Source organism: Ixodes scapularis, unplaced genomic scaffold, assembly GCF_016920785.2.
Source record: "Ixodes scapularis isolate PalLabHiFi unplaced genomic scaffold, ASM1692078v2 PGA_scaffold11__112_contigs__length_91849675, whole genome shotgun sequence".
Lineage (NCBI taxonomy): Eukaryota > Metazoa > Arthropoda > Arachnida > Ixodida > Ixodidae > Ixodes > Ixodes scapularis.
The window spans coordinates 45,296,225-45,320,218 of NW_024609837.1; the positions used below are offsets into that span (position 1 = coordinate 45,296,225).

The 23,994-nt window shown below is 47.3% G+C and overlaps 3 protein-coding genes across 9 annotated transcripts in view; 2 read left to right on the plus strand and 1 right to left on the minus strand.

The window, feature by feature from the left end:
* Positions 1–223: 223 nt before the first annotated feature.
* On the plus strand, positions 224–11,621 carry LOC8040736 (NADH-quinone oxidoreductase subunit B). The gene is made up of 4 exons (XM_029980061.4): positions 224–468; positions 5,672–5,851; positions 10,741–10,876; positions 11,494–11,621. The coding sequence occupies exons 1-4, from the start codon at positions 232–234 to the stop codon at positions 11,589–11,591; spliced, it is 651 nt and encodes a 216-aa protein (XP_029835921.4). The 5' UTR covers positions 224–231; the 3' UTR covers positions 11,592–11,621.
* A 1,552-nt stretch (positions 11,622–13,173) lies between these two features.
* On the minus strand, positions 13,174–15,605 carry LOC8040734 (regulator of MON1-CCZ1 complex). The gene has a single exon (XM_029980059.3). It carries the CDS (start codon positions 15,539–15,541, stop codon positions 13,655–13,657), a length of 1,887 nt encoding a protein of 628 aa, XP_029835919.2. The 5' UTR covers positions 15,542–15,605; the 3' UTR covers positions 13,174–13,654.
* Positions 15,606–15,931: 326 nt separating this feature from the next.
* Positions 15,932–23,994, plus strand: part of LOC8040733 (probable histone-lysine N-methyltransferase CG1716) — a 113,068-nt gene continuing 105,005 nt past the window's right edge. For 4 of the 7 annotated variants that reach the window (XM_042288900.1, XM_040221188.3, XM_042288902.1 and 1 more), the window contains exons 1-3: positions 15,953–16,019; positions 16,119–16,297; positions 22,117–22,179. In XM_042288900.1, coding sequence (XP_042144834.1) covers positions 16,272–16,297; positions 22,117–22,179 — 89 coding nt within the window. In that variant the 5' untranslated portion in view covers positions 15,953–16,019; positions 16,119–16,271. Of the gene's footprint in view, positions 16,020–16,118; positions 16,298–22,116; positions 22,180–23,994 lie in introns of all 7 variants that reach the window. The other 3 variants (XM_040504847.2, XM_040504848.2, XM_040504849.2) reach the window with 3 other exon arrangements.

The following is a 23,994-nucleotide window of genomic DNA, read 5'->3' on the forward strand; positions in this document are numbered from 1 at the left end:
GAAGTGTGCTTCCCAAGGAACAAACCGACCTCGTGAACTGTGTTTTGGGTTGACGCCGACTAGTGCTCGAGATAAAGTGGTCTGTCCCACGAAGCTTGGGGTCTACGAGATTATGATCAAAACTGTAACAACTGCAAATCCCGTCTGCCTGTAATCCAACTTAATCTTTGACTAGCCGAGTTGGATTTCTTCAGCGTAATCCAGCGTCGGTGCATTTGCGCAGCCGTTTGGATGCCCGGACGGATGTCTGCGGCCCTCTTGCATCGGCTTCTAGGCCCCCGGGTCGCAAAGGGAGCGGCGGCTGCCGTTCAGCTGCGGCTGAATGCATCCAAGGCGTCGTCGTCGGAACCGGCGGTCCAGTCAGGCCAGACCACCCCCGCCGTGAGGCCTTACTCTCCCTTCAAGCCCACCAATACCGTCGAGTATGCACTCGCTAGGGCAGACGACCTGCTCAACTGGGGAAGGAAGGTGAGACGAAAGACGGCAACTCAAAATGAAACTGTACTCGCCGAAGGCTTCAGAAACATGAGTCATGGCGAGTCTTCAACATTGTGTTGTCGCGTCGCATCGCAGCCCGTGAGATTGTGGCTTTAGATAGTAAAGATGTACAAGAATAGAAAAAAAAATGTGAACATAATGAGCAGCCTTGCCCTGCATTTCTTAAAGGGAAGCTACAGAGCTTCTTAAAGAAAATGAGTTAGAAGTGAATTCTAGCGTATTTTGACCCTGTGAACCCGAATACCCAAACCATTTGCTGCGCAAGTATTGTGAAACGCGAGAAAACGCAAAAGACAGGCGCTGTATGTGACGTCATCGACAGATCTTTTGACTGCCCAAGGCTAGGGAGGCGGTGTCTTCAGCCCTATTTTGAAATTGCTCTTTTGGCTCTCCGGCACGTCGCATTGAAACATAATTGTGATATCTGTTATTTTAAAGGCCAAATGAACGCAATTCAAGTGTTTTTTCTCAAATGCATAAGTGCCCCATCTTCTTTTTAAGCCATGAATTACTGTAGTATGTCCTTTTTCATTTATTCGGATTGAGGGCTATTCCACCAAAACAAGAAACAAGCATTCTTTTGTCTGTTCTCTTCAGTAAACGAACATTCCTTGTTCAGGCACCCACCACACACGACTACTCACAAAATCTCAACTTAGTGTTTATTTATTAAGGTGCCAACAAGACCCGGGACAGTAGGATATGAAAGAACAAAAATTAAATGCAAGTTGGAGCAAAAACAGTTAGAAGGCACTCTTGAAAAATATTAAAATAATGAGAGCAGTTTTAAAGAAATCTTATCGGGGTATTGGTGTCAATGATGTGGGCAGGTAGTTCTGTTCTGATGTTCTAGGTACAAAGGCATTTCAATAGGCTGAACGGGTAAAACCAACTTCAAAGGGAAGTTAAACACGGAAGTTAAACGGGTAGATTATTCTTGAAATTGAACACTCATAGGCTGCCTAGTATATACACCAAGTTTCGCAATTTTTAGTGCTTTAGTAATTGCAATAATCAATTTACGAATGTTGATTATTTTCATCTGGCGACCAGGCAAACAGGCAATAAGCCGCACCGTGGGGCTTATAAAACACATGATCATGAACGCTTTCTCATTCTAGTTATGCCCGTGCTTGCCCCACCACGGTATGATCAAAACCCCTCACGCGACCCGGCAACCCCAACGCTACTCTTTCCTCCGGATCTTTCACCTACCACCCTAAATGCACCTGTGAAATCGTTGCGGACGTCTGTGACCACGGCGAGTTTGTCCGTGATGATCTTGTCATCGCTGGAGCCGGTTGCCGGCGGGTCGCGGTCAAAATGACCAACTTCCAACATTTCTGGATCACAATCACTCTTGTCGCTGCTGCGATCAGTGTTGAAGACATTGACGAAGCGAGCGACACCATAGACGTAATTGTCGCAAAGCTCTTGCTCGAAACGCGGAAGGTAAACGAGGAAGCTGAAGCACGAGACGCCGACAGAGCCAAGTCTGTGAGTGCGTGCAAGGGGACGGCACGCGTTGGGCAGGTGACGTCACCGACACAACAAACGTGGCGGCCTTCCTGGATGGGGTGGGTCCGGGGGTCCCGCATTAACCCTTTGCGGTCATGTGTCGGGCCACGCCCGACATCGAAGAAACGCGCTTCCGGTCCGGTGTCGGGCGTCGCCCGACACGCGTTCGCGCGCTCTTTTAAACGTGCTCCTTCGCTTTTTTTTTTTTTGCTGGATTGGTGGCACCATCTCTAGGACTGTTTATACACTTCACTTTTGAAAGGGTTTTAGTTTTTTCTCATAGAGGGCAGAAGTAATCCTAAACAGTCTAAACAACGGAGGAGCGCGCAAATTTCAATTTCGCTGCCACGAGGGATGGCCACGTTCCAGCCACGCTCATTTTATGGTAACTCTTCGCGTGATGTAGTTGAAAGTGACGACAATTTCAGTGAAGAGGACAACTATATCCCTCCGTCAGATGATGAAGAGACGTCCTCTGCTGATTTGAGCGAAAGTAGTGATGAAGATGAAATGACTGCTCAAGACAACAACCGTGGAGCCGCTCAGCCACACGCATCGTCCTGGAGTTTGTACACGAACAATCTCCCGGACTTTCCTGTGCTTACCTTCAGTGTGAGTAATCCCGGATCACAAATTGGGCCCTCAAATCTTCAATCTGAACTCCGGTTTTTTTCAATTATTTTTCACGGATGAACTGATTGGAGAAATCGTTCACGAAACAAACCGGTATGCGTGCGAGAAGATTTCGTCTGCGGAACCTCTTGCAAAACATTCCATTTGGAAAAGCTGGGAGGACGTCACTGTCGATGAGTTCAAAGCATTTCTCGGAGTCCTTATGAACATGGCTTTGAATCCCAAGCCAGACATCAAAGAGTACTTCAGCGAAGAAATCCTGAAGAAGATGCCTTTTTTTCGACGGGTGTTCACCCGAACAAGATTTCTGCATATTTTCTGGATGCTGCACGTTTCTCCTCCTCCGCAAGGTCCATCAGGTCAGCCGACACGTGGCAGCAAGGTGAGAAACGTTGTCAGCTACATTGATTCAAGGTGCAGAGAGCATTTCAAGCCCGGTCCGAAGATTTGCGTAGATGAGAGCACCGTGGGCTTCAAGGGGCGAGTCTCCTTCAAGTGTTACAACCCACAGAAGCCGACAAAGTGGGGCCTTCGGGTGTATGTACTCGCGGACTGCGCAACTGGGTATGTTTCTGCATTCGAGCCATACTACGGCAGCACTACTACGGAAAGCCTCCCTCGGCCAGACCTTCCTTTCACTTGCCGAATCGTCCTTCACCTTCTCGAGAAAGTGCAGTGCGCTTCGCCTGGAAGGGGGTACCACCTGTACACAGATAGGTTTTATACGTCGCCAACACTCGCCGAGGAGTTGCTTTCGCAGGACGTCAAGCTGACGGGGACTGTGATGACCAACAGAAAAAATATGCCGCAGCAGCTGAAGAAAAAGATGAAGAAGGGTGACGTAGTTGCTTACCGACAAGGGAACTCGTTCATGGCCCTTGCTTGGCAAGATAAGCGCCAAGTAACTATGCTGAGCTCAGCTCACAACCCCTCCATGAAGGCTGTGACGAGAACTCAAGCTCATGGTCAAACTGTGACGCTCCAGAAGCCCGTCGTCATTTGCGACTATACTGAAAACATGGGGGCAGTGGACCGAGCCGACCATTACTGCGCAAGCTATGCCTTCTCTCAGAAATCTCTCAAGTGGTGGAGGAAACTTTTTTCTGGATGCTTGAAGTTTCCATTGTCAACAGCTATCTACTGATGAAAATGCAGATGGACGCAAATGGACTGAAAGGGCAGAAACACTTGCAGTACCATCGCAAGCTCATCGAGCAGCTTGTCGGGGACCTCCGAGTGCGACCTACGAAAAGAGGTCTGGCATCCCAATCCGACTGTGAAGAGCGGCTAGATGGAAGGCAGCACTTTATCTACAAGCTGCCAGAACGCAGCAGCAAGGACTGTGCAGTGTGCAGTGACCGGAAAACTAAAGGGGGCAGAAGAGAGACAGTTTTCTTCTGCAACACCTGCAGCAAGCATCCCGGCCTCCACAGTGGAGAATGCTTCGAGAAGTACCATACACTGATGAAGTTCCGCTAGAAAACGCGAGAAAGCAGGAGCTCTGCAAAAATATTTCATGTTACCTTTGTACGCCGAAATAATTTTATGTTTCCGTGGCCCGTGCATCCAAAATAGTTTCTGACCGGAACGACCATTAAGTTGGTCAGAGTATCTGACCGCAAAGGGTTAAGTCGATTTAGCCACGAGACTATCGCGCCATTTTTTTAACGAATTTAGTGGAAGAATAGGAATGTACAGTAGGTCCTAGCAGTATAGTTATCACATGTTTTATTTTTGCCGTGTCCTAACCCCTCTAAACTGACGGTCGATCTGTGACGAAACAACGGACGAATTGAAAAAGAGCTTTCCTTTTAGGATAAAAAAACTAACAATGAAACAGAGAGAAAAGAGTGGTTAGCATTCACAGATTATACAGCGATCTTCATGATAGTCGCAAACTATAAAAGGAGTGTTTCGATTGCATTGCACTAACGAAGCAAAATTGTGGTTTTAAATTGTGTTCATTGTCCATCGAAGTTTCCAGAATAGCATTTCTTCCTGGCTCTCGTGGCGCATCAGTAGCTTCTAGGCGAAGCGCTGACCCACGAATCCCCATTCGGCATGCTCATCTTTGGCCCGAGGTGCCTGCATTCCAACGAAAGCCCGTTGCACTAAAAGCGCCACGTAACTAAGACTTTGACTTCATGTCACGAGAACCCTGGGTGGGTAATATGAATCCCGAGCCCTTCGTTGGTGTGGCACGTAATCCCCCGAAATGCCCTACTCTCTCCCCATCTCTTTTTCCTTCGTACACCGGCAATGTGGGACAATCCACCCTCATGGACAACATCCATGTGGATGAATGGACGGTTGATATGACAACCCTTCAAATTGGACTGCAACTTGCTCCACCTATCCGGGCATTCGCACCTTTTGGCGTCTATAACTGGTGTTGCGAAAATCGAAAGTCCATTACCTGATATGTAAAGCATCGTCAAGCAGACCTTCCGCTATAAAACGAGCCGGAAATATCGGCACCTGCACAGAGAAAGCTCAAACTTTCAGCAAATGTGCACCGAGTAGGTCAGCCTTACCGTGTGAAATTTCAAGGCATAGTATTCTTCTAGGTAAAAAAGGGAGCAAAAAGCTTGCCAAAGTCAAACTTGGGTGCATTTGCAGACGACCGAGTCAGCAACGCCTTTTGCTTGTAGCGCCATCTCTTGACGGGTGCAGCAAACAGACACGCACTCTTTTGTCTGCTCGCTGCGCGCGTCAGTGATGGCGCCACAAATAAATGGCATCATTAAATCTGTCGTCCGCGAACGGGCCCAACCTTGATTTCGGCTAGCATTTTGCTCCCATTTGTTACTGGAAGAGATCTACGCCATGAAATTTCACTTGGTAAAACTGACCTGCTCGGTACACTTTCGGTGAAGGTCTAAACTTTCTATGTGCAGGCACTGATTTTTCTGGCCCATTATGCAGCGGAAAGTCTGCTTGGGGTCACACTATAGAAAGCATTAGGTGATGTCTTTTAATAGTAATACTGCTAAACACTGCGACCCGTTTTGGCGCTGTGCAGAACTCCCTGTGGCCGCTGACGTTCGGCCTGGCGTGCTGCGCCGTGGAGATGATGCACATTGCAGCTCCCCGCTACGACATGGACCGCTACGGAGTCGTCTTCCGCGCCAGCCCCAGGCAGGCTGATGTCATCATTGTGGCCGGCACCGTCACCAACAAAATGGCGCCTGCCCTCAGAAAGGTTGGCCCCCCGTCCTTCTTTTACAGGGACCATGAGTCTGTAGCCCCAGGGCAGTAAAAAGGAGACACATTGGCTGGCTGCTTTTTGGCGCGGCTCGTGGTCAAAATGGGCAACTCTAGGAAAGCCCAACCACCGGACGATTCGAGACCATTGCTGCATCAGAATTCGGCAAGGCACGCGGAGATTCGAGCTCAAATCGTCTTAGAGTTATGAAAAATCCCGCACAAGGTGGCACCACTGTCGAACCAAACTTCATTGCCCAGGCTGTATAGGTGGCCATAGCTGTGTGTTTAAAAATTGAAAAAAGAAAAAAAAAAAAAAAAAAAAAAACCATTAAACCTAGGAAGAAAAAAAAAATTATACTAGTTTGTTAGGACAGGCATGTCTCAAAATGAATATTCGTCGAGAAATAAAATTTTCTTGCTTAATATTTATGCTACAATACAAAATTTTTTTTATTTGCAGGTGAAACCGAAACGTACCAATGTGGGATGATGATGATAATCTTGGTACCCAACTAGTGTGCACTCTGAGGCCCAGCGAACTCCTGCGCACACTACCGTGAAATACCGGGCAAGCACCCACTCAAAATTTAGAAATAATCGCGAGAGAATGGGTGATGGGCGCTTGTCCGCTCATCAATTTTACATATAAATGTACTGCGTGTATTTCCTCAGATCTTACAAATTTGGGAATGGGTACTTAATGTGGTATGGGCGGATGCACGGTATTCTACGGTAGTTTGGTACAAATGCTATCATTATCATCCCACAGGGGTGCGATTTCAGTTTCGCCCGCAAATAGAAAAATGTGTGATGTACCATAAATATTTGGTAAACAAAAATAAATTTGTTCTATGGACATTTATTTTGAGACATGCCTGTACTAACCAGCTACAAAAAAAGCACAAAAAATTCCTAAGTTCAGTGTTTTTTTAAGTTAAGTTTTGCCACTTTAGCAATTTTCCCCCTAAATTTAGCAGTTTTCAGTGTTACCTAGAAAAAGAAATTACCATTTTGCGAGTGGCGGGATGTCTAGCGGTGTGCGAGTCATGTCAGCGTTTTTTTCTGGCGGTGTAAATGTTCATAATTTTTATTTTTTGTTTCTATAGTCGTTTACAAGTCAAGAAGGTAGAAGCTCCTCTCACAAGCGTGATGCGCCCGTTTCAAATCCATCCGCAGTCGAAAGAAGAGTTCACTGGAAACGCCCCTTGTTCCACTTCAATGAATAGATATTGGCTACAGAGTGATGGCAACTTGTCTCCGACCCCCACTTTTTAAGAAAGCAACCTTTGTATTCATCGGAGAGCCCCTGAAACTGGTCTTTGTATCCATCGGAGGGGGAACCTAACCCCCCAAAGTCGTATTTGTTTCGATCGGAGGGGCAAAACTCTAATCTCCCCCTCGTGGCTTCCACAACGCTAAGTCAAAGTCAAATGATAAAGCAAATATTTACAGGAAGAGAAAAGCCTCTCCCGCGTTGGCCACGATGCCACGGAAACGATGGGACGCTATTGGATGCGGAGGTGGCGGAGGGATATATGAATCCCTTTGAGGGACATTTTCCGCTACCTTCTTGACCTGTAACTTACTATAGATAGCTTAAGTTATGTGGTAAATTAATTTTTTAGGGTAGTCATCTTCGCTTACGCTGAGCAAAATTATGGTCAATGTGAGTAACTCTCGACGCCATTGAAAATATGTTGTGCAAAAACAGTTAGGGCGCAGGCGAGCTGGTGAAGGTTTACCATTTTGTTAGACTACCTGAGACTGGGTGGAAGAAACATGACGACGTCTCGTGTTGGAGACATTGTGTTTCTTCCACCCAGTCTTGGGTGGTCTAGCAAAATGTTGTGGAAGTCTGCAAGATATAATGCACACAGTAAAATAAGCACCAAACTTTTTTAAAAGGTGGAGGGCTATGATTTAATATTTTGGAGAAATATTGGAAGTTGAAAGCGACGTCAGACGAGTCATTGTCACAGTTCGGTGCGGAGCGAGAGGGGAAGCACACTTGCCGCGGACCGCAACGGGGGTTCGAACGCCCGCTATCCCACAGTACGGGGGCAAAACATGGGACGAACGGAGCACAAGAAACATTTAATAAAAGGCTAATAAGATGGTGACAAAAGTAAAAGAAGAATGCAGACACAGTCGCGGTCAGGCAGAAGCATACGAGGGAAACTTGGTAGCTATGGGCAGGACGGAGAACGCATAACAAGAGCAATAGGAACGATATTGCACTTAGGCGCAGTCTGGCACAACGAGGCTCGCAGGGGCTTGGGAGCATCCGAAGATGGTATTTTGCGATGGATTCTGTCTCGACGTGGCTGCGTCGCACCAGAGGCGGTGGTTGTTGGCTTTAGTCGCTGTTGTGCACGGACGGTCGACGCACTGGGGTTGTCCGGCAGAGGTTGGTCACGTTCAGCGTCCGGACGAGTCTTCCCCTTAACCGCGTTGCCCGAGACTATGCCCCGGGCCAACAGGGAGAGCAGGTTGCACTCTCGAGCCTCCCAAGTCGACTGCCGCACCGTTTCCCAGTTCCAACCGAATGCCACTCTTTCCTGATAAACTCAACGAAACACATCCGCTCCCCTACAATTGCAATACACACACACACAAAAAGATGGCCCTCACTGCAGCGAAAGCACTTGTCGCCCCTCAGCCCCAAACAAAGTCACTACCCAAAACGCTCAACTAGGGCATCTGGCAAACCCATTCCCAAATTCCAAGAAGTGTTATTGCATCCAAGCATCAGGCAAAAGCGTCCTCCAAACGGGAGTCGAAGAGGCCATAAACAAGTCAAGTTAGTGTCCCAGTCCAGACTGGCGAGGTGCAGACTAGCACCAACCAGGGAGTGTCACACCACCCGTGGCGACCCATGGCCCCGCAGGCAGCCGACGTGGCGCCATTTACAATACGCGTTGCCCGGAGGGACCAGGCCGGTTTTTGTGACAGTCACGTATCACTGCTGTAAAGCAGAACTTTCCGCAAAGCTCCTGAATTTGATGGCCAAAGCTTTAAAATGCCACTAGCTGTTTAACAAAAAAATTTGAAAGATGAAGGTGTATGTCGAGAGGTATAAAACTATCGGTAACGGAGAGATAAAGCAGTGGACATCGACCTGTGTATTGACGCATTCTAAGTCATGGAGCTTCCTTTTAGGAGTACTTTTGTTTATAAAACTATTTCTAGCATACTTATAGCAATGAATTGTATTAATAAAGTCGTTCTTGCCGTGCACTTTAAATTTAGCGGTTTTTCTGAACCCTTATTGCGGACTTTTGATTTTTGAGTTGGCAACTTTGCTGAAGCGTGTAAAGACAGCAAGCATCTGCCAGATTACTTTCATACTATCACAACTGTTGTTTATGGGGGGATGATAAGTTGCTTTCCCCACATCTCGTGCTGATGACATGCAAATACCTTCTATTTTAGTAGGCCATTTTTAAAGCCTATCTCAAGCGATGTAAAGGAGTACTGAGACATGGCAGCCTTTTAAGAGGTACTCTGCAGTTTTTTTATAGCTACCCTAACTAAGAACTTTTTTTTTTTCATATATGGGCTTTACTCTTTCTAACACGCAGTGAATGCTGTAAACTATATTTTTGCAGGCTTGATATTTTGCGAACCTTGCTAAAGTTGCACTTTTTTCAGACACAAAAACTTTGCTAGATTTGGCGTGATATGCAATGCATTCATTGCCATAAAGTAATATATCTGTGCATTTAATTTCTTTTCTCATACTTTTCATGTCGTAAAATTGGCAAAAATTGTTTCCAGTATTTTTATGGTCAGAATTTCTCTTGAGAAAATGGCAAACGAAGCAATGCCACTAACCAACATTTAAATATCCCCACGCTTTCCAGCGGTGTGACATCGCTGCAGACACGAGCAGAGAAAATAATATTTCTTGCAGTTTTTTTTTTTCTTTGTGGTGCTGAACAGTTGTTGAAGTGAGCTTGCACAGCATTAATTTGGCATTGTTAAACTTCTTGCAATCATGTGGGAACAAGTTTTAACCGCCAAAACAGTGAACCTGTGCCTGTTGCTGGCATCTCTTTTTCAGCTGTGTTTTTTAAAAAAAATAATTAATGTATTAAAAATATTTTTATTAGAGATAGCTATAATTGTTGAAAAAAATTTGAACGGCTAGAGTTATTTTTGGACACAGACATTTTGGGGAAGAGACTGCCCCCTTGAAATGTGAAAACACCACAGTTGCACAGCATTTCTGTATAAGGTTACTAGAGGAGAGGAGAGACTTCCAGGAGAATGAACAAGACATAATGCAAAAGTAGCATGCACGCATGGTGACACAAAAACAAAAAATATATATAAAGCACACAAAACACACAGTAATGGTAGTCTTTCAAAAAAGAAAAGAGAAAAGTCTTTCTCCTTCCTCTCACTTCTTTGCCCTCAAAATTAGCGAAACAAGGAAAAGAAAATGAAGTCGCTGCAGCCAGTAGCTACTTGGGGATCTTACGCATCACAACACACGTTTCTAGCGATGTCCTGGCAAGAGGGGTCACTTTGACTCCCTGTGGCCAGCCTTCCTTTCGTGTCTTCTTTTGGGTGTTTTCGTGGTTTCTAGCGATGTCCTGGCAAGAGGGGTCACTTTGACTCCCTGTGGCCAGCCTTCCTTTCGTGGCTTCTTTGAACCTTTCTGTTGTTTCTTTGGATTTCTAATAATACTAATAATAATATAATATTTTATTTGCACGTAAAAAGAACAACCCTGGGTGACGTGCTAGGCTGAGCAGATAGGCGGAAACCCGTACATGATGCGCCTGCTAGCCAGTCACCCAGGGGAAAGTGGGGAACATGGGTGCAGATGGTGTCGCATCTTCGCAATGAAGACGACGATGCGGGTGTCCGGTTGCGCAGGTGTACGACCAGATGCTGGAGCCCCGGTGGGTGATCTCCATGGGCAGCTGTGCCAACGGCGGGGGCTACTACCACTACTCCTACTCGGTGGTGCGCGGCTGCGACCGCATCATCCCGGTAGACATCTATGTCCCCGGTGAGACCGCTTTGGCCGTCTCGGTGCGCCTCCGTTGCAAGTTTTGGAGGTCGCTTGCCCGCTCAGAAGTGGTGGGGTCGTCGTCCTCCGGCCGCTCCGACTCTGGGGGAGAGTGAAGTCGGTTGTCCCACGTTTCCGCAGCATGCTCACATTGAACCGGCATGTCGCACCATAGACCATTCCACTAAGGGCTTTCTAAGCAGCGCCATTGTGCTCGACTGCAGAGCCATCTACACGCATCCAAGCATCTCGACGGAATCTTCGTGGTAAATTGGGGAAAGGGAACGCGCTTGATCCCGACAGCAGACAATGAACCTGCTGACCTCCTAGGACATTTTGACCAATTCGGTGAGGTGGAAGGGTTTGGGCACGCGCCGTTCTCATCGTCTGGGCTGTTCCGATGAACTGTACCACCAGAACTGTCTAAACATGGAGGCTCATTTTCCCCTTTGGTTTCACCCTAGTGGAATGGTCTATGGTCAACGCATGTCTTTTGAATTATTTCCCTTAAATGTTAGTTAACTCGAAAGATTCAAGTTAAAAAAAACCATGCAGCAGAGTGGTATTCTGTGACTGAACATGGGGGGTTAACGGCAACAATACTTCCGTCCTCGCAGGCTGCCCACCAACTGCCGAGGCCCTGATGTACGGGATCCTTCAGCTTCAGAGGAAGATCAAGCGCATGAACACTGCACAAATGTGGTACCGGAAATAAACATCTAGTCGCTCTTGTGTAGACCCCCCCCACACATTATGCTCCTGTTTTCGAGCGGAGTTTGACAAATCTCATCCCAGTAAAAAAAAGAAAATAGAATTCAGAGCCGTTTGTGTTGTCTTTTTGTGTCGACACACTCTAGTGAGGTGTGTTTCATTCACTCGCTCCGACGTCAAGAGAGTTAACACAAAATAGTGCCTGCCATTTTTTTTTTTGCTTACGTGTAAAAGGTTGTCATTGAAAATACTGATGCATTCAATGCTCTTCTCTGCAGTACCATTGACGGTAGTCAAGCTCGACAAGCTCAGTGTCTGTTACCATTTCCTATGCAGTGCCGAGAGTTTCGTCATGCTGTGTCATGCAGACTACATTGATGCAAAAGGTGGATGGCAGTGCAGCTCTTTCCAATGCGTTTAAGGTTAGGCCACACACCCAAATCAAATGAGGCAGCACAAGCTGCAGGCATTGTGGCCTGTAGTCATTTCAAATGTGCCTAATACTGCATCAGAGCGTACAGTAGACTCTCATTATTCAAACTCCAGGAAGCCGCAAATTTTGTTTGAATTATCGGAAATTCATATAAGTATGATGCAAGATAAAATTATAATTATTTAAATGGGTGGCTACACATACAAAGCATACATTTGATGACTTCCTCTACACAGGCCTTTTGTATCATAAACAGGTATGCCACTCATGAAACATTGGCAAGATGTATGACAAACTCATTCATCCCTCAAGAACGTTGTCTATCGTGGACTGTTTAGACAGCACATGACACCTCAAAACAAAATTAAGTTCGTTGATCCGGCAAGTGCCGTTGAGTGCGCTTTTTACCGAGCACCGGTGCGCTGCGGAGAAGCAACACCCGCGGAAGTGAGCTCTGCGGGTGTTGCTTCTCTGCAATGCACCGGTGCTCGAAAAGAAGGCTGCTCAACGGGGCCGCGAAAGTAAAGGTATGACTAGCGATCATAATCCCTGGAGAACGGAAAGAAGGGGTACAAAGGACAAACACAAATCTCCAATTACACAGCTAGGTGATTGGTGCGCAGCAGAAAAACTTCACCTGGTCCTGGTAACGAACCAAGGACCTCTCCGTTCTCAGTGGAGCGCTTTACCGACTGAGCTAACTAGGAGTTAGACGTTAGTAGAGCGAACCGCTTTTAACAGCTGCGAAACACCAACGAGGGCGAACGGCCTGCATTTTAAGGTTATGATGATAATGCAATTAATCCCTGGTTCAATACCAGGACCAGACACCTAGTTACGTAATTGGAGATTTGTGTTTGTCCTTTGTCCCCCTTCTCCAGGGAGTATTTCGTCACTCTCATCCAGCTTGTTCGCACCTTCGCATTAATTGCATTCTCATTGAAAGTCTGAATTGCACGAAAATACCGTTAGAATTAAGCGGCTTATAAATAAATTAAAAACATGGCGAGACAGCCAAAATTTTTAAACATGTTTGAATTAACCAGAAGTATGAAATATCCGGGCTTACATCATCGAGATGGAACACTCCTCCATCCTCCATCTGGAGAATGGAGGAGTGTTCTTTGCAATTTCAGAAAGCTTCAAACAATCTTTCGTTTTTTTAATTTTTGTTCTAAGTTTCTAGGCTCGGTGGTGGGAGCTACTGCCCGTTATAAAGGGTACAACCGTTTCCATCCATCCATCTATCCACACGGCTTAACTCTTTTGTTACTCTGAAACATGGCTTAGTTTGTGGCCCTGGTGTCCACCACCTCCCACGTTCCTCCCAAGTCTGGACGTACCACTTGAACAATGTAGCCTGTTTGAAATGCCCCGCAATTAAATTTTTTTTGCACCTGGCTGCAGTAAAATCCGACCGTATGCATGCCACCAAAAACTAAGCGCAGTTGGAAGTTAACGGTAAGCAGCAGAAAAAGCCAGAAATGCACAAAAAATCCGCATTGTATTCATACATTTCTGCTTCGGGGCCACAGTCCCCAAAACTCCGTCAATTTCCGTTCTCTCCCACCTTACGCGTTAATTTAAAAACCAACCTAAAAGACAACCCTCCCCCCCGCCCCTGGAAAAGTCATTCATGTAGCTGCCGCAGTAGTTGCAGTTGCAGTAGGCTCTCCGTACAGCGTCTCAAAGTGCTTCACATACTGTTCACAGTGCTCCCCCTTAGCAAACTCTGGCTTCCCCCTCAGGGCCACGTTCCTATGCTCGAAGAACTTGAACACTGCGTAGAACACGGTGTCGTCGTCGTGGCTCCTCGCCGCTTCCAGGAACTTGCGCGCCGAGATGGCGTCGGTGCCCCCCGTGTTCTGAACGAAGCGGATCGCCGACAGAACCTTGTGCTGCGACAGCAACACTTCGACGATCTCCTCGTTTGCCGTCCCGAGACGCTTCAGCATGTCGAGCGCCAGCTGCGTCGCGGGCGGATACAGCGCGTGCAGCGAGAGCAGCAGGCAAGCGAGCGGCTTTGTGTCCGTCAAGACGTGATACTGGAGGAACTGGTGTAGCTGGTGGAAGCGGCGGTTCCGTACGAGGACGTTGATGAGGAGCTCGTTGAGGCAGTACGGCACTGCCACGCGGTGCTCGACGAGCGAACGGATGTACTCCACGAGCGTCGAGACCACGAAGTGGTGACGGTCTTCGGCTTCGTCCGCGAATTCGGAAAAGACGTGCGCGTACATGTCCGACGGCTCGACGCAGCCTTCCTTTGCGGCGAGCTTGTCGAAGACGTCTGCTAACTGTTCGAGCGGGAGCTCGCTTCCCTTGGCCAGCAGACGACGGCAGACGCCCAGCAAGACTTCTTTCGAGTTGGAGCGTTGGAGCAAGAAGTCGACGAGTTTGCGTTTGTCGTCGAAGTGTGCCAGTAATGGTTCGAGGCTGAGCTGGACGTACCACAAGCACCCAATTTTGGCGTCGATCACAATGTTCGGCTGGAACACGACCCAGTTTGGGGAGTAGAGCTCGTAGCTGACCTCTTCGAGCGAGTTGTTCGGGACCATGGGTACCTTCAGCTTGAATGGTTTGATCGGGGAAGCCGGTACGACCGGCCTGTGGTGGCTCACGAATCCGTCGCTGATGCCGGGTATTCTGATGTCGAACAGCATGGAGCGCTTCGAAGCCTGGTGGTGCACGATGATGAGGCTGTCGACGACGTTCACGGCGAACCTGCCACTCGTGTCGAGTTTGAGGAGGTCCGTCTTTCTGGGGGGTCCCTCCTTCTGGAGGGTATAGACGACAATTTCGGCGCCGGCGCCTCCGACCGAAGTTCGAGCCTGGTGACGCAGCACTACGATGGCGCACTTGCCGTAGAGAACAGCCGCCGTGACGTCCCGTTCCAGCAGACACACTCGCGGAGGCTTGGGGATGATCGGGAGGTCCACCTCGAATTTGGGTAATCGCGTCGCGATGCCCGGCTTGAACTGGAACGGGTGTAAGATGTTTCCTAGCGGTCCGGAGGACAGTATCAGCAAACACGACGTCGGCTGGTAGACGAACCAGTTGACCTGTAGGCTGTATGTTTTGAGGGCGCGGAGCGTTCGCTTTTCGGCGCTCACCTGGTACAGTTCGATGCCGTGATCGGTGACGAAGACGATCTCGTTCACGCACGTCCAGGCAAAACCGAGGATCTTGGTGGCTTTTCCCTTGCAGCTCTGCGAGTATTCAACGCTGTCGACGCTGCCCGAGAAGTTGACGAACTCGACGGACTTCTGGCTGCGCTGGATCGCGAGGATCTTGAGGTCCGGGGAGAACTTGATAGAAATCACGTCGCCCTTGTCGTCCATGCTGAAATCGGTCGATTTGGAGTCGTCCGGACCCTTGACGACGACGCCCGTCGCGCCGCCCGACCGCACCGCGAACACCTGCTGGTTGGCGTCGTCGAAGAAGACATTGGTGATTTTGCTGACGGGCTCGAAACGGATGGGGTTGGAAGAAAGTTCGAGGAAATAGCCTTTTTCGTCTGCCATCGCGAAGATGCTCCGCTAGCTCCGCTCATCTGCTACGGCTGTGCGCGGAACTGAAGCGCCATTATGAAACGTTTATAGTAACTGCCGTCAGGACATATTAGCGGTATTATTTACTAGTGACATAAAATGTGGAAGTAATATATTATTTTCAATAATTGAAAACTTATTTCAACATATTAGCATTTTTATATTACAGTGTCACAATATTTGTATTACGACCTGGCGTACCATGGGACTCGTTTTAGTTGTCATTTATGCAAAAAAAATAGGCACAAATGTATCTTTATTATAAGCTATTCAGGTAATTTATTGTGGTAATTATGTCAAAAAGAAAGTTATTTGGGCCTATTTCCAAATTTCAATGCAGTGTCAGTGTTTGGTAAGCTGCGTGGAAAGCGGACAACATTGTGCGGCAAAATGCAGCCGCCACTCCGCCAAAAAAATCAGGGTGGTGAAAAATTAGCGATGGATCAGCTCGGTAAGTGATCTTCATTCCGAATTCGATTCGAGTCCGCAGAAACCAGCGGGGCGGTCTTGGGCTCCCCGATCGCTCTTTAATCCCGGCAAACGTCCGCAGGCAACTGGATCAATTCGACCAGGCGTCCACGCGAAAACCAGGACCGAGGAGGAGCTTGATCTCCGGGGACGACTCCGGCCTTCGGCGGCGGGTCTTTGCCGTCGCCTCCCTCAGCCAGGGCTCCTCGCAGCCCAGAACGCTGAGACCGACGCTATGCACGAACCGGAATCACCAACGGGGTGAGTAGTGAAATTATACCAAACGGAAATTACCCCCACTACCCCCTTTTTGTGTGTGCGTGTGTTTGTGGCTATCGGTCTCTTTTCTCTTTGTATTTTATTTCTTGCTCACTGGTTGGCCTCTCGCAAGCCTCCATCGGCGGCGCAAAGATGGCTGCCGCTGGTTGATCTAGCCCCGACCTGCCCGCGACCGACCGTAAAATCGAGATCACGCCGCGGAGCAACGTCGTCGGTGGTTCGCAGCCTCACGGAACGATCCTCAGGCTTCCTGGCGATTACGACGAGCTGAAATTCAGGCCCGTGCAAACGCAGAGCGACGCTAAGCCGCCGAATCAATGCAGACTCCGTCGTCGCCGCTCCAAGTCGCCTCGTCGCGGGCGCCCTGGCGTTTTCGGTCGAGGTGCGTCTCCTGCGTTATCCTGAGCTTCGGCGCCGTGCCGGTCGTCGCTCGAGGGTCTTTCGACGGCGTTCGTGGCTCCCGATCGCGTTTGTAACCCTAATAGCGCGGCCGGCTTTGGTTCGAACGGCTGTCGCGGTGAGCGGACGCGAGGCCATGTTCCCAAAGGCATCGGCACTCTCCGCGCTGGGAAAGGCGTCGGAACTTGTCCGACTCGGCGGCTTGCCTCATCGGAACAATGGCAGGCGCGCTGTAGCGTACGTTCGTTAGATCATTTCGTCGTTCGTGTTCGTCTGCGTTCCGATGGCGTTGAAGACGGCGTTGTAGTGTGGGCTGCGGTGATGTGATCCTTTTAAACGTCCGGTGGTGTTTCGAGGTACAGATTTCGAGCAGATCGATTCTGTCGGAAGGGATCGGGCGTTGTTTTCTGTCGTTACTGTGTTTTTTTTTCTTCTTTTTTAGGTATTAAATTTAGGCTTCATGTTGGATTGGGACACTCTTTGGATGTTGGTGGGTTTTGAATCGGAGGGGGATCGTCAGTTCGGTGGCGGGCGGCGGTAGCATCTTGATGGGTCCCCCGTTTTTTTTGTTTTTTTTTCTCGGGCAGCCTTTTGCAACTCGGTATATGTCTCGCGCGCAGCCAGCCGTCTTGTTCTTCGAGCAGATTCCGTGACGTTGCAAGAACGGGATGGGTTCGGCGATAAAAACGAACGAAAATTCACTCCACAGAGTGCAGGTGTTCATGCAAAGCATAGCATTTGTATGTACTTGCTGACTTCTAAAACTGTGTGATAATGAATCCTTCTTAAAGAGACTATGAAACGATTTTCAAATCAAATTTCACCTACCGCACGTCGTAAAAGGTGTGAAAAGAAACACAAATGTAGGGAGCTAAAAAAAATTCTTCGCTATAGAACTTTTAAAAGAAAACCGGACTCTTTTGGACCTTCTTTCCTTCGAAAGCTCTCAGCCTTTTCACAGCGATGCATTTGCAGAACTGCAGCACGTCAACCAAATCCACGTCGCCTATTGGGTAAGAGCCTACCTCACCAACACCGTGATAATAAACAATAAATAGCCAACGAATGTTTCTTAAGAGTTTTGTTAAATAATATTCAGATCCAGATTTTGTAGCATAATTAGAGATTTGACGAATTTGATAATGCTCAGAGCCAAGCGCCATCTATCGTGTGGTAAACAAAGCAAGAGAAAGACCCTACTGCGTTTGCGCAGTCAATCCCCGAGCGTCGTCTGCTGAACGGGTTTGTTCCTGGTTGCACTTTCTTCGCGGAGCAGACTTTCGTTTTCTGGCTGCTAGAGTAGTGTTTACATTGTTTGGGATCGATCGCTCCGTGGCTATGCCGAAAGGCTGCAGTGTACCGAAATGCCCGAATTACAGTTTCTGCAGTCCGGTGTTTAAAAGAAACAGTTACAGTTTCATCGCTTGCCACTCGATGAACCACGTTGTCACAGCATTCGACTATTTTTCTCTGTTTTGGAGGTTTTGTGAGGGAGCGCATCCGTTTGTCGGTCGCCCCTTGCCCTGTGGGTTAAGCGGGACAGCTGGGGCTATCGGCTTGTGCTGTTTCGCGGCCCCCGCTAATTAGGAACCGCGGGAGAGGTCCCCTCTCGAGGAGGGTGCGGCGGAATGTTTTGTCCCCAACTCGGGCGGTTTCTTCTTTTTTTGTTGTTGTTGTTGTTGTTTTGACAAGGAAAGAAATAGGAAAGTGAGGACCTCGGCTTGGTTTCGAGCCAAGTCAAGTCAGTGTATGCGGAGACTGAACCGGTGGGTGGACGCTACGCGAAAGTTGGGAGCGATAGCGGGTGCGGTGGAAGGCGGATTGGGGGAGAGCTCGGAGCGGCTCTGCAGGCCCCCAAGTGTGTGTGCTCGTAAATGAGTGTGGTGCCGAGGAGCATCGCATGGAGCGTCCAAGCACACGCAGACTTCCCCGTTTCGACCAGCGTCGCAACGGGCCCGCGTCACGTACACCCGCAACATATCTAATTGAATTTCGCTCAGCTGCGATGTGTCCATGGCTATCGTGGCGATGAGAGGCGCCGATTCAGAAAATATCGGTGACATAAGCGCAGTAAAACCTACCGGCACACCCTCAACTCGCCGCCGCCATTCTCGTACTGCCGAGAGAACTTCCGGTTCCTGTGCCAGAGTATGTCATGACCGTCAAAATTACGCCGCAGCTTGTTTTTCGGTCAGTTTTAGAGAAAGAAAAAGTCAATATTTCATTAATTTTTTGTGTAGAAGTTAATAAAACGAAAACGGATGCCTGTTCGGCATTCAGTGAACATTGAAGGTTTAATGTAAAAGTTATTTGGCAAAAGTAAAAAGGTCATTTCATGGTCCCTTTAAGTCGCTCATAAATCGCCCATAATGATCAGCAGCAAAAAAAAGAAAAAAGAAGGAGACCAATTTATATTTGTTTGCATATGTCCTGTGTTTGCGGAATGTTTGGTATTGTTTTCTTTGGCAGTATGGATGCTTCTCAGCACAAATGCGGCAAGCATTAAGAGCCAGCATCATGAGCTGAATGTTGTTAACCAGTCAAGCTAATTACACTGTCAGTAATCTGCCAACCTGCACAGCTCATCCCTTTAGTTTTCGTAGAGGCACACACGATTTCGGAACGACCTGTCAGCGTCATGCTTGTCTCCCACATGATTTTGTTCGTCCACCTTTTTACGAAGTGTGAGATTCTTATACTACACGTTTTCTTTACTTTCAACTTTGGTGGCATTCTTTGGTATACACCTTGCTCTGTTTGATGCTTCAGTCGCCAGGCGACACCTACTTTCGCTTTGTGCTTCAGCGGGCAGTATTTCTCTTTTTCTCTCTACTAGATGGCGGAAGAGTAGAGTAACTGTATCTGCCTTGCTCATGGAGCAGTGTCGCAATGATCTCCCGTTTTGATCCTCGGAGCATTGCAGGAAGCAACCGTCGCTCTTGCAGGAGACATGGTCACGTGTGACCTTTGACAACTTTGGTGAGGGTATGGGTGGCAGCAACCGTCTCCCTCAGAAGCCCGCACGCATGTGACCCCGAATGCACTTTATATAATTTTGTGCATTTTTGTAGACGAATGAGGAGTTGACAATGAAAGAAAAGGGAAGGTGATGCTTTGGTTCCACCATTTAGTCACTTTACTAAATAGAGCTTTTTTGAAGCTGAGGAGAACCGGGGTTAATCAGAATCACGTTGCATATGGCTGTTAGGCGGTACTTGCAATTGCATCATTCCTATTAGAGGGCTCCAGTTTGGTGACCCCCGTTTTACAGTCGCTCTACAATCTTCACAAGACTGCATTTCAAGGAATACCCAAACTAAAGTTGCCACTCTGGTCTCCGCCGAAACATAAAAAATTGGTGTGTGTAAGACCGTGTCGGAAGCTTAAATCTCTTGGGAAACGCGACATGACATGTGTTAAAACTAATAAATATGATTTTTGAATCCCGTCCAGTGGGCACCTCGCCTTTTTGAAATGTCATTCCCTTGTTTCTCTCAGCACTGATAACTTGACAAAGTAGCCATACGCACAAACGCAGAGAAGCAAGAAAGTGTGGTTGTTTCACATCTATGGGCATTTGGACCTTTCAGAAGGTGACATAGCGGCGCTACCAGGTGAGGAAGCTCATAACCGTGCCAGTATTGTTTCAGGCCAACATAGGGTGTGTCACCGACGTGCCAACACGGAGCTCCCGCTTTGGTGAATTCCGTTTGGGGATCCGAGCTAAATGTGACGCAGTCCGTTCAAAATGCAAGTGTCGTATTATCGTTTATGCATACTAAGGCTGGACTCCGTGCAGAAAATACCCCGCGAGCAGGCAGCAAAGTTTGCCCGGTGGCATTCTTTCTGCGCGCGACGTCGGAGCGGTGGATATTGATGCCGCGTCCGAAGAGAATGTGCCGTCGAGGGTAGTTCGTTGGTCGTTCACCACACATTCGCTCCGTGGGCTCCAGCTTCTTTTCAAGCATGCTATTTAGATTCCTATTTTTGTTTCAGAATCTCTACAATAACCAAACATAACATTCCGTCAGAGCTTCACTTTCGTAGTCGCATGTAACGCGATACAGCTGCCGTAATCCATGTTTGACTTGAAGCGCGTTTCTCTACAGACGCACCAACTGGGAATTTCTTTCTTTTCCTCTTGTTGCAATGACAATCTGAGTGTATTAGAGATTGTTGATTGGATATCTTAAAGGTAACTGCTCTTCGTATTTCAGCAAACAAGCCGAGAGCATTTTCTTTGATACCCTACATCACGGGTCTCAAACTCGTTTAGCGGGGGGGCCAACATAGGGCAGGGAAGGGGTTCAATATATTTTAGGACGAAGGGAAATAAAAACAGTGATGGTGTTGTTTGTACTTAGAGTGATTACAAAATTTCAAATACCACCATCTTGCCAATGTGCTGAAATTTTTCAATAGAACCAGAAACCAAGCACACATTCGTTACTCGGTCACTGAATTCATTTGGGAATTATCCGAGCTTAAAATGTATGGAAAGAAAAGGCTTTTCACGCGGTAGTTTTTGCCTTCCTGTCAATTTTTATACCAGAATTAAAAGAAAATACTTGTGTTTTAATAGTACGTGAGACAAAACAATTGTGATAAAAAAAAAACATGTTAGTGTCAAATATCTTAGAACTTCTTAAGAGCAGAGCTAAGTTTTCAGCGGAAATGAATGGACGGAAAGATTTCATTATTTATCCTCGGGGCCGCATGTTTGAGACCCCTGCCCTATATGCTCACATAGTCGTTTACTTGATGTCAACATTTTTCTTGGAAACCGGACTTGGTTTGTTTCGTCCCAGCTTTCCGGCACAGATTGAGATGTTTGTTGCAAAGTTGCTAGGTTGGTCGCTTTTCTTTGTGTAAAGATTGGAGGCTGGCTGAGACTGAAAAATGGCACCCGATATTCCACATGGGAAATTTACTGTTAATTGTACCAACAAAACTGTTTTTTTTTTTTCCAGTAACAATTTTTTTTGTTCTACTGAAACTTTTCTTTTAAACTTAATTTTACAAGCTTTGTCATCCACATTTGCATACACGTTTGCAAAGCAGTTATAGAAAAGAAAAGAAAACTTTTGTAGCAAGTTTTGGTTTTGTGATCTAATTTTGTTCTAGAAGGGTTTAGCTGCACTGTGCCATCTGTACACGGGACCTTGACAAGAATGCGGGTAAGGGGAGAAGGCAGGCTAAACTGTGCGCAAACGGCGTTGGGAGTATTGAGACAAAACAACAGGCGGGGTTGAAGTTACGTCGCTAGAGTTTGTCCGTGCCCTTTGGCCTCACCTGGTGTCTTTTCTCTCTTGGCTTTCTCGCCGACGCGAGGGACCCTGTTTGTTGCGACCGTCTTTGTTCAACTCTTGCGTGCAACCAAGTGGCGCTTCTTCCAAATGCAGATGCAACACTCCTCAGGGCAGCGCTTCGGTCGTAGCGGGATACCATGACCACCAATACCACAAGTATGTGCTGCTGCCGCATTGTTGCATGCGAAAGTTGCATGCAAAAGTTGCATGCGAAAGTTGCCATCACTTGTCACCGGCTAAACTGAATCACACGGGCAAAAGAGGAGCTAGCTAAGTTCCGCCTCTTGTTCACTTTGTATATTTGTTGCAAGCAGCGCTGCATGATTGGTTTCAAAATCAACTTGTCCTCATATTTGCTTAAAAAATATTTGAGTGCCTTTCTCTTTTTCTTGTTTTTTGCTCCTACACTGCATGGGATTCAGTTGCTGCTATATTCACAGACAATGATATGGTATGCAGGGCATCCCTTTCCTCTGCACCCCACGTGAGGGAGCTGGCTTTTATAATCCGCCAGCTACACGCGTGTATGGTCGGCGCTCGCTTTCACTTTACGCACCAGCGAAATTTTGTATCATTTCGGTGTTGTGTAGGTACATCTAAAAAGAACTTGAAGCAAAATTAGAGGTTACATACTTTAGGTAGGTAGTAGGTACCCCAACTCGCGAAGATGACGGTCGTTGTGACGGAGCACCGTAGGCGCTGCTTGGTTGGCTCCATTGGATCATTCCGTCGGACCATTTGCTATAGACCTTCCCACCCTCCGTCGCATGGGCGCTACCATCTTGGAATCGCCTGACGGGGCTGCCATAAGGAGGCTTCCACTCGTCGCTCCTCTCTCCCCTTCGTGTCCTGGTAAAGGCGGCGTTGTATTCGTGCTTTTCATCGCGTTTGACCGCGCTTTTTTCCCTTCCTTTGTGAAGTGTCGCCTGATAGTTATTTTTACTACCTAACTGCATGCCATCACTGTGTGCAGAACTTCTGCACTTGATTTTATAGCATGTTTTGACTATTTGCACCCTCCACGTATTGGATAAATGTGAGGAAAGGAATCAGCATTGGCACTGGCACCATTTGAGTATTTAGATCACTCTAAATAAGACACACGAGGGTTGAAAGCCAATTATTTATGACAGCGCAGATTTGCTTATTGGCGCAATAAGAAGTGCAAGGTATGTTTATAATCACACACTCATGATTTTATAAAAAGAAGGCACATATAGTCAACACAAGGAGTAGCCATGTGTTTTTTTAAAGCATCGTGCTCTGCCTTCATAACAGATCCAAAACAGTTGCTTTTGGTTAGATGGGGGAATAAATTTAGCGGTATAAAAATTCGCTTGATCTGTTTGTTTATGAATTTAAATAAACTATACCCTGTGCTCAGTCTCATGTCTGCACAATTTTCTTAAGATATCTAATTCAATTAATTTATATACGCACAGAGGGTTGGGCTCTTCGTGTGAAAAACGTGTCAAAGACAGCTTGTGAGTGCCTGACAAAAGTGCCTGAGACATGCAACATGTGGTGCCGAAAAGAAGCCGTCTGCTGGGAAATCACTCGAGTGCAGCATTGTCGACGCCGGATTTACTCTCGACGTCGCTCAAAGTAAAAAGCATATCTTTTAAAACAAATAAATATCTGTCTACCCATATTCATGAAGTGGTGCCTGGCATTTGACTTGAGCCAGCCAAGCTTGCTGGAGGTCAAGTCTTTTGTGCCCTTTAATTTTATTTCGCAAATCATACGGAAGACAGACGTCAGTCTTCAATTGGCGGGTTTGTCACATCTCCTATTGTCAGTGTGTTGTAAGGAAATGTCCGTATAACAAATAGTTTCCTAAAGTAAACTTTGTGAAATGCTGCTATTTAATACTTTGGTAGAGCTGATAGTTGAGAAAAATTCCTACTTGGGCTAGGATGGACCATCCAAAAAATACATAAATTCTTTAGAAAAACCGATGGAGGCAATATT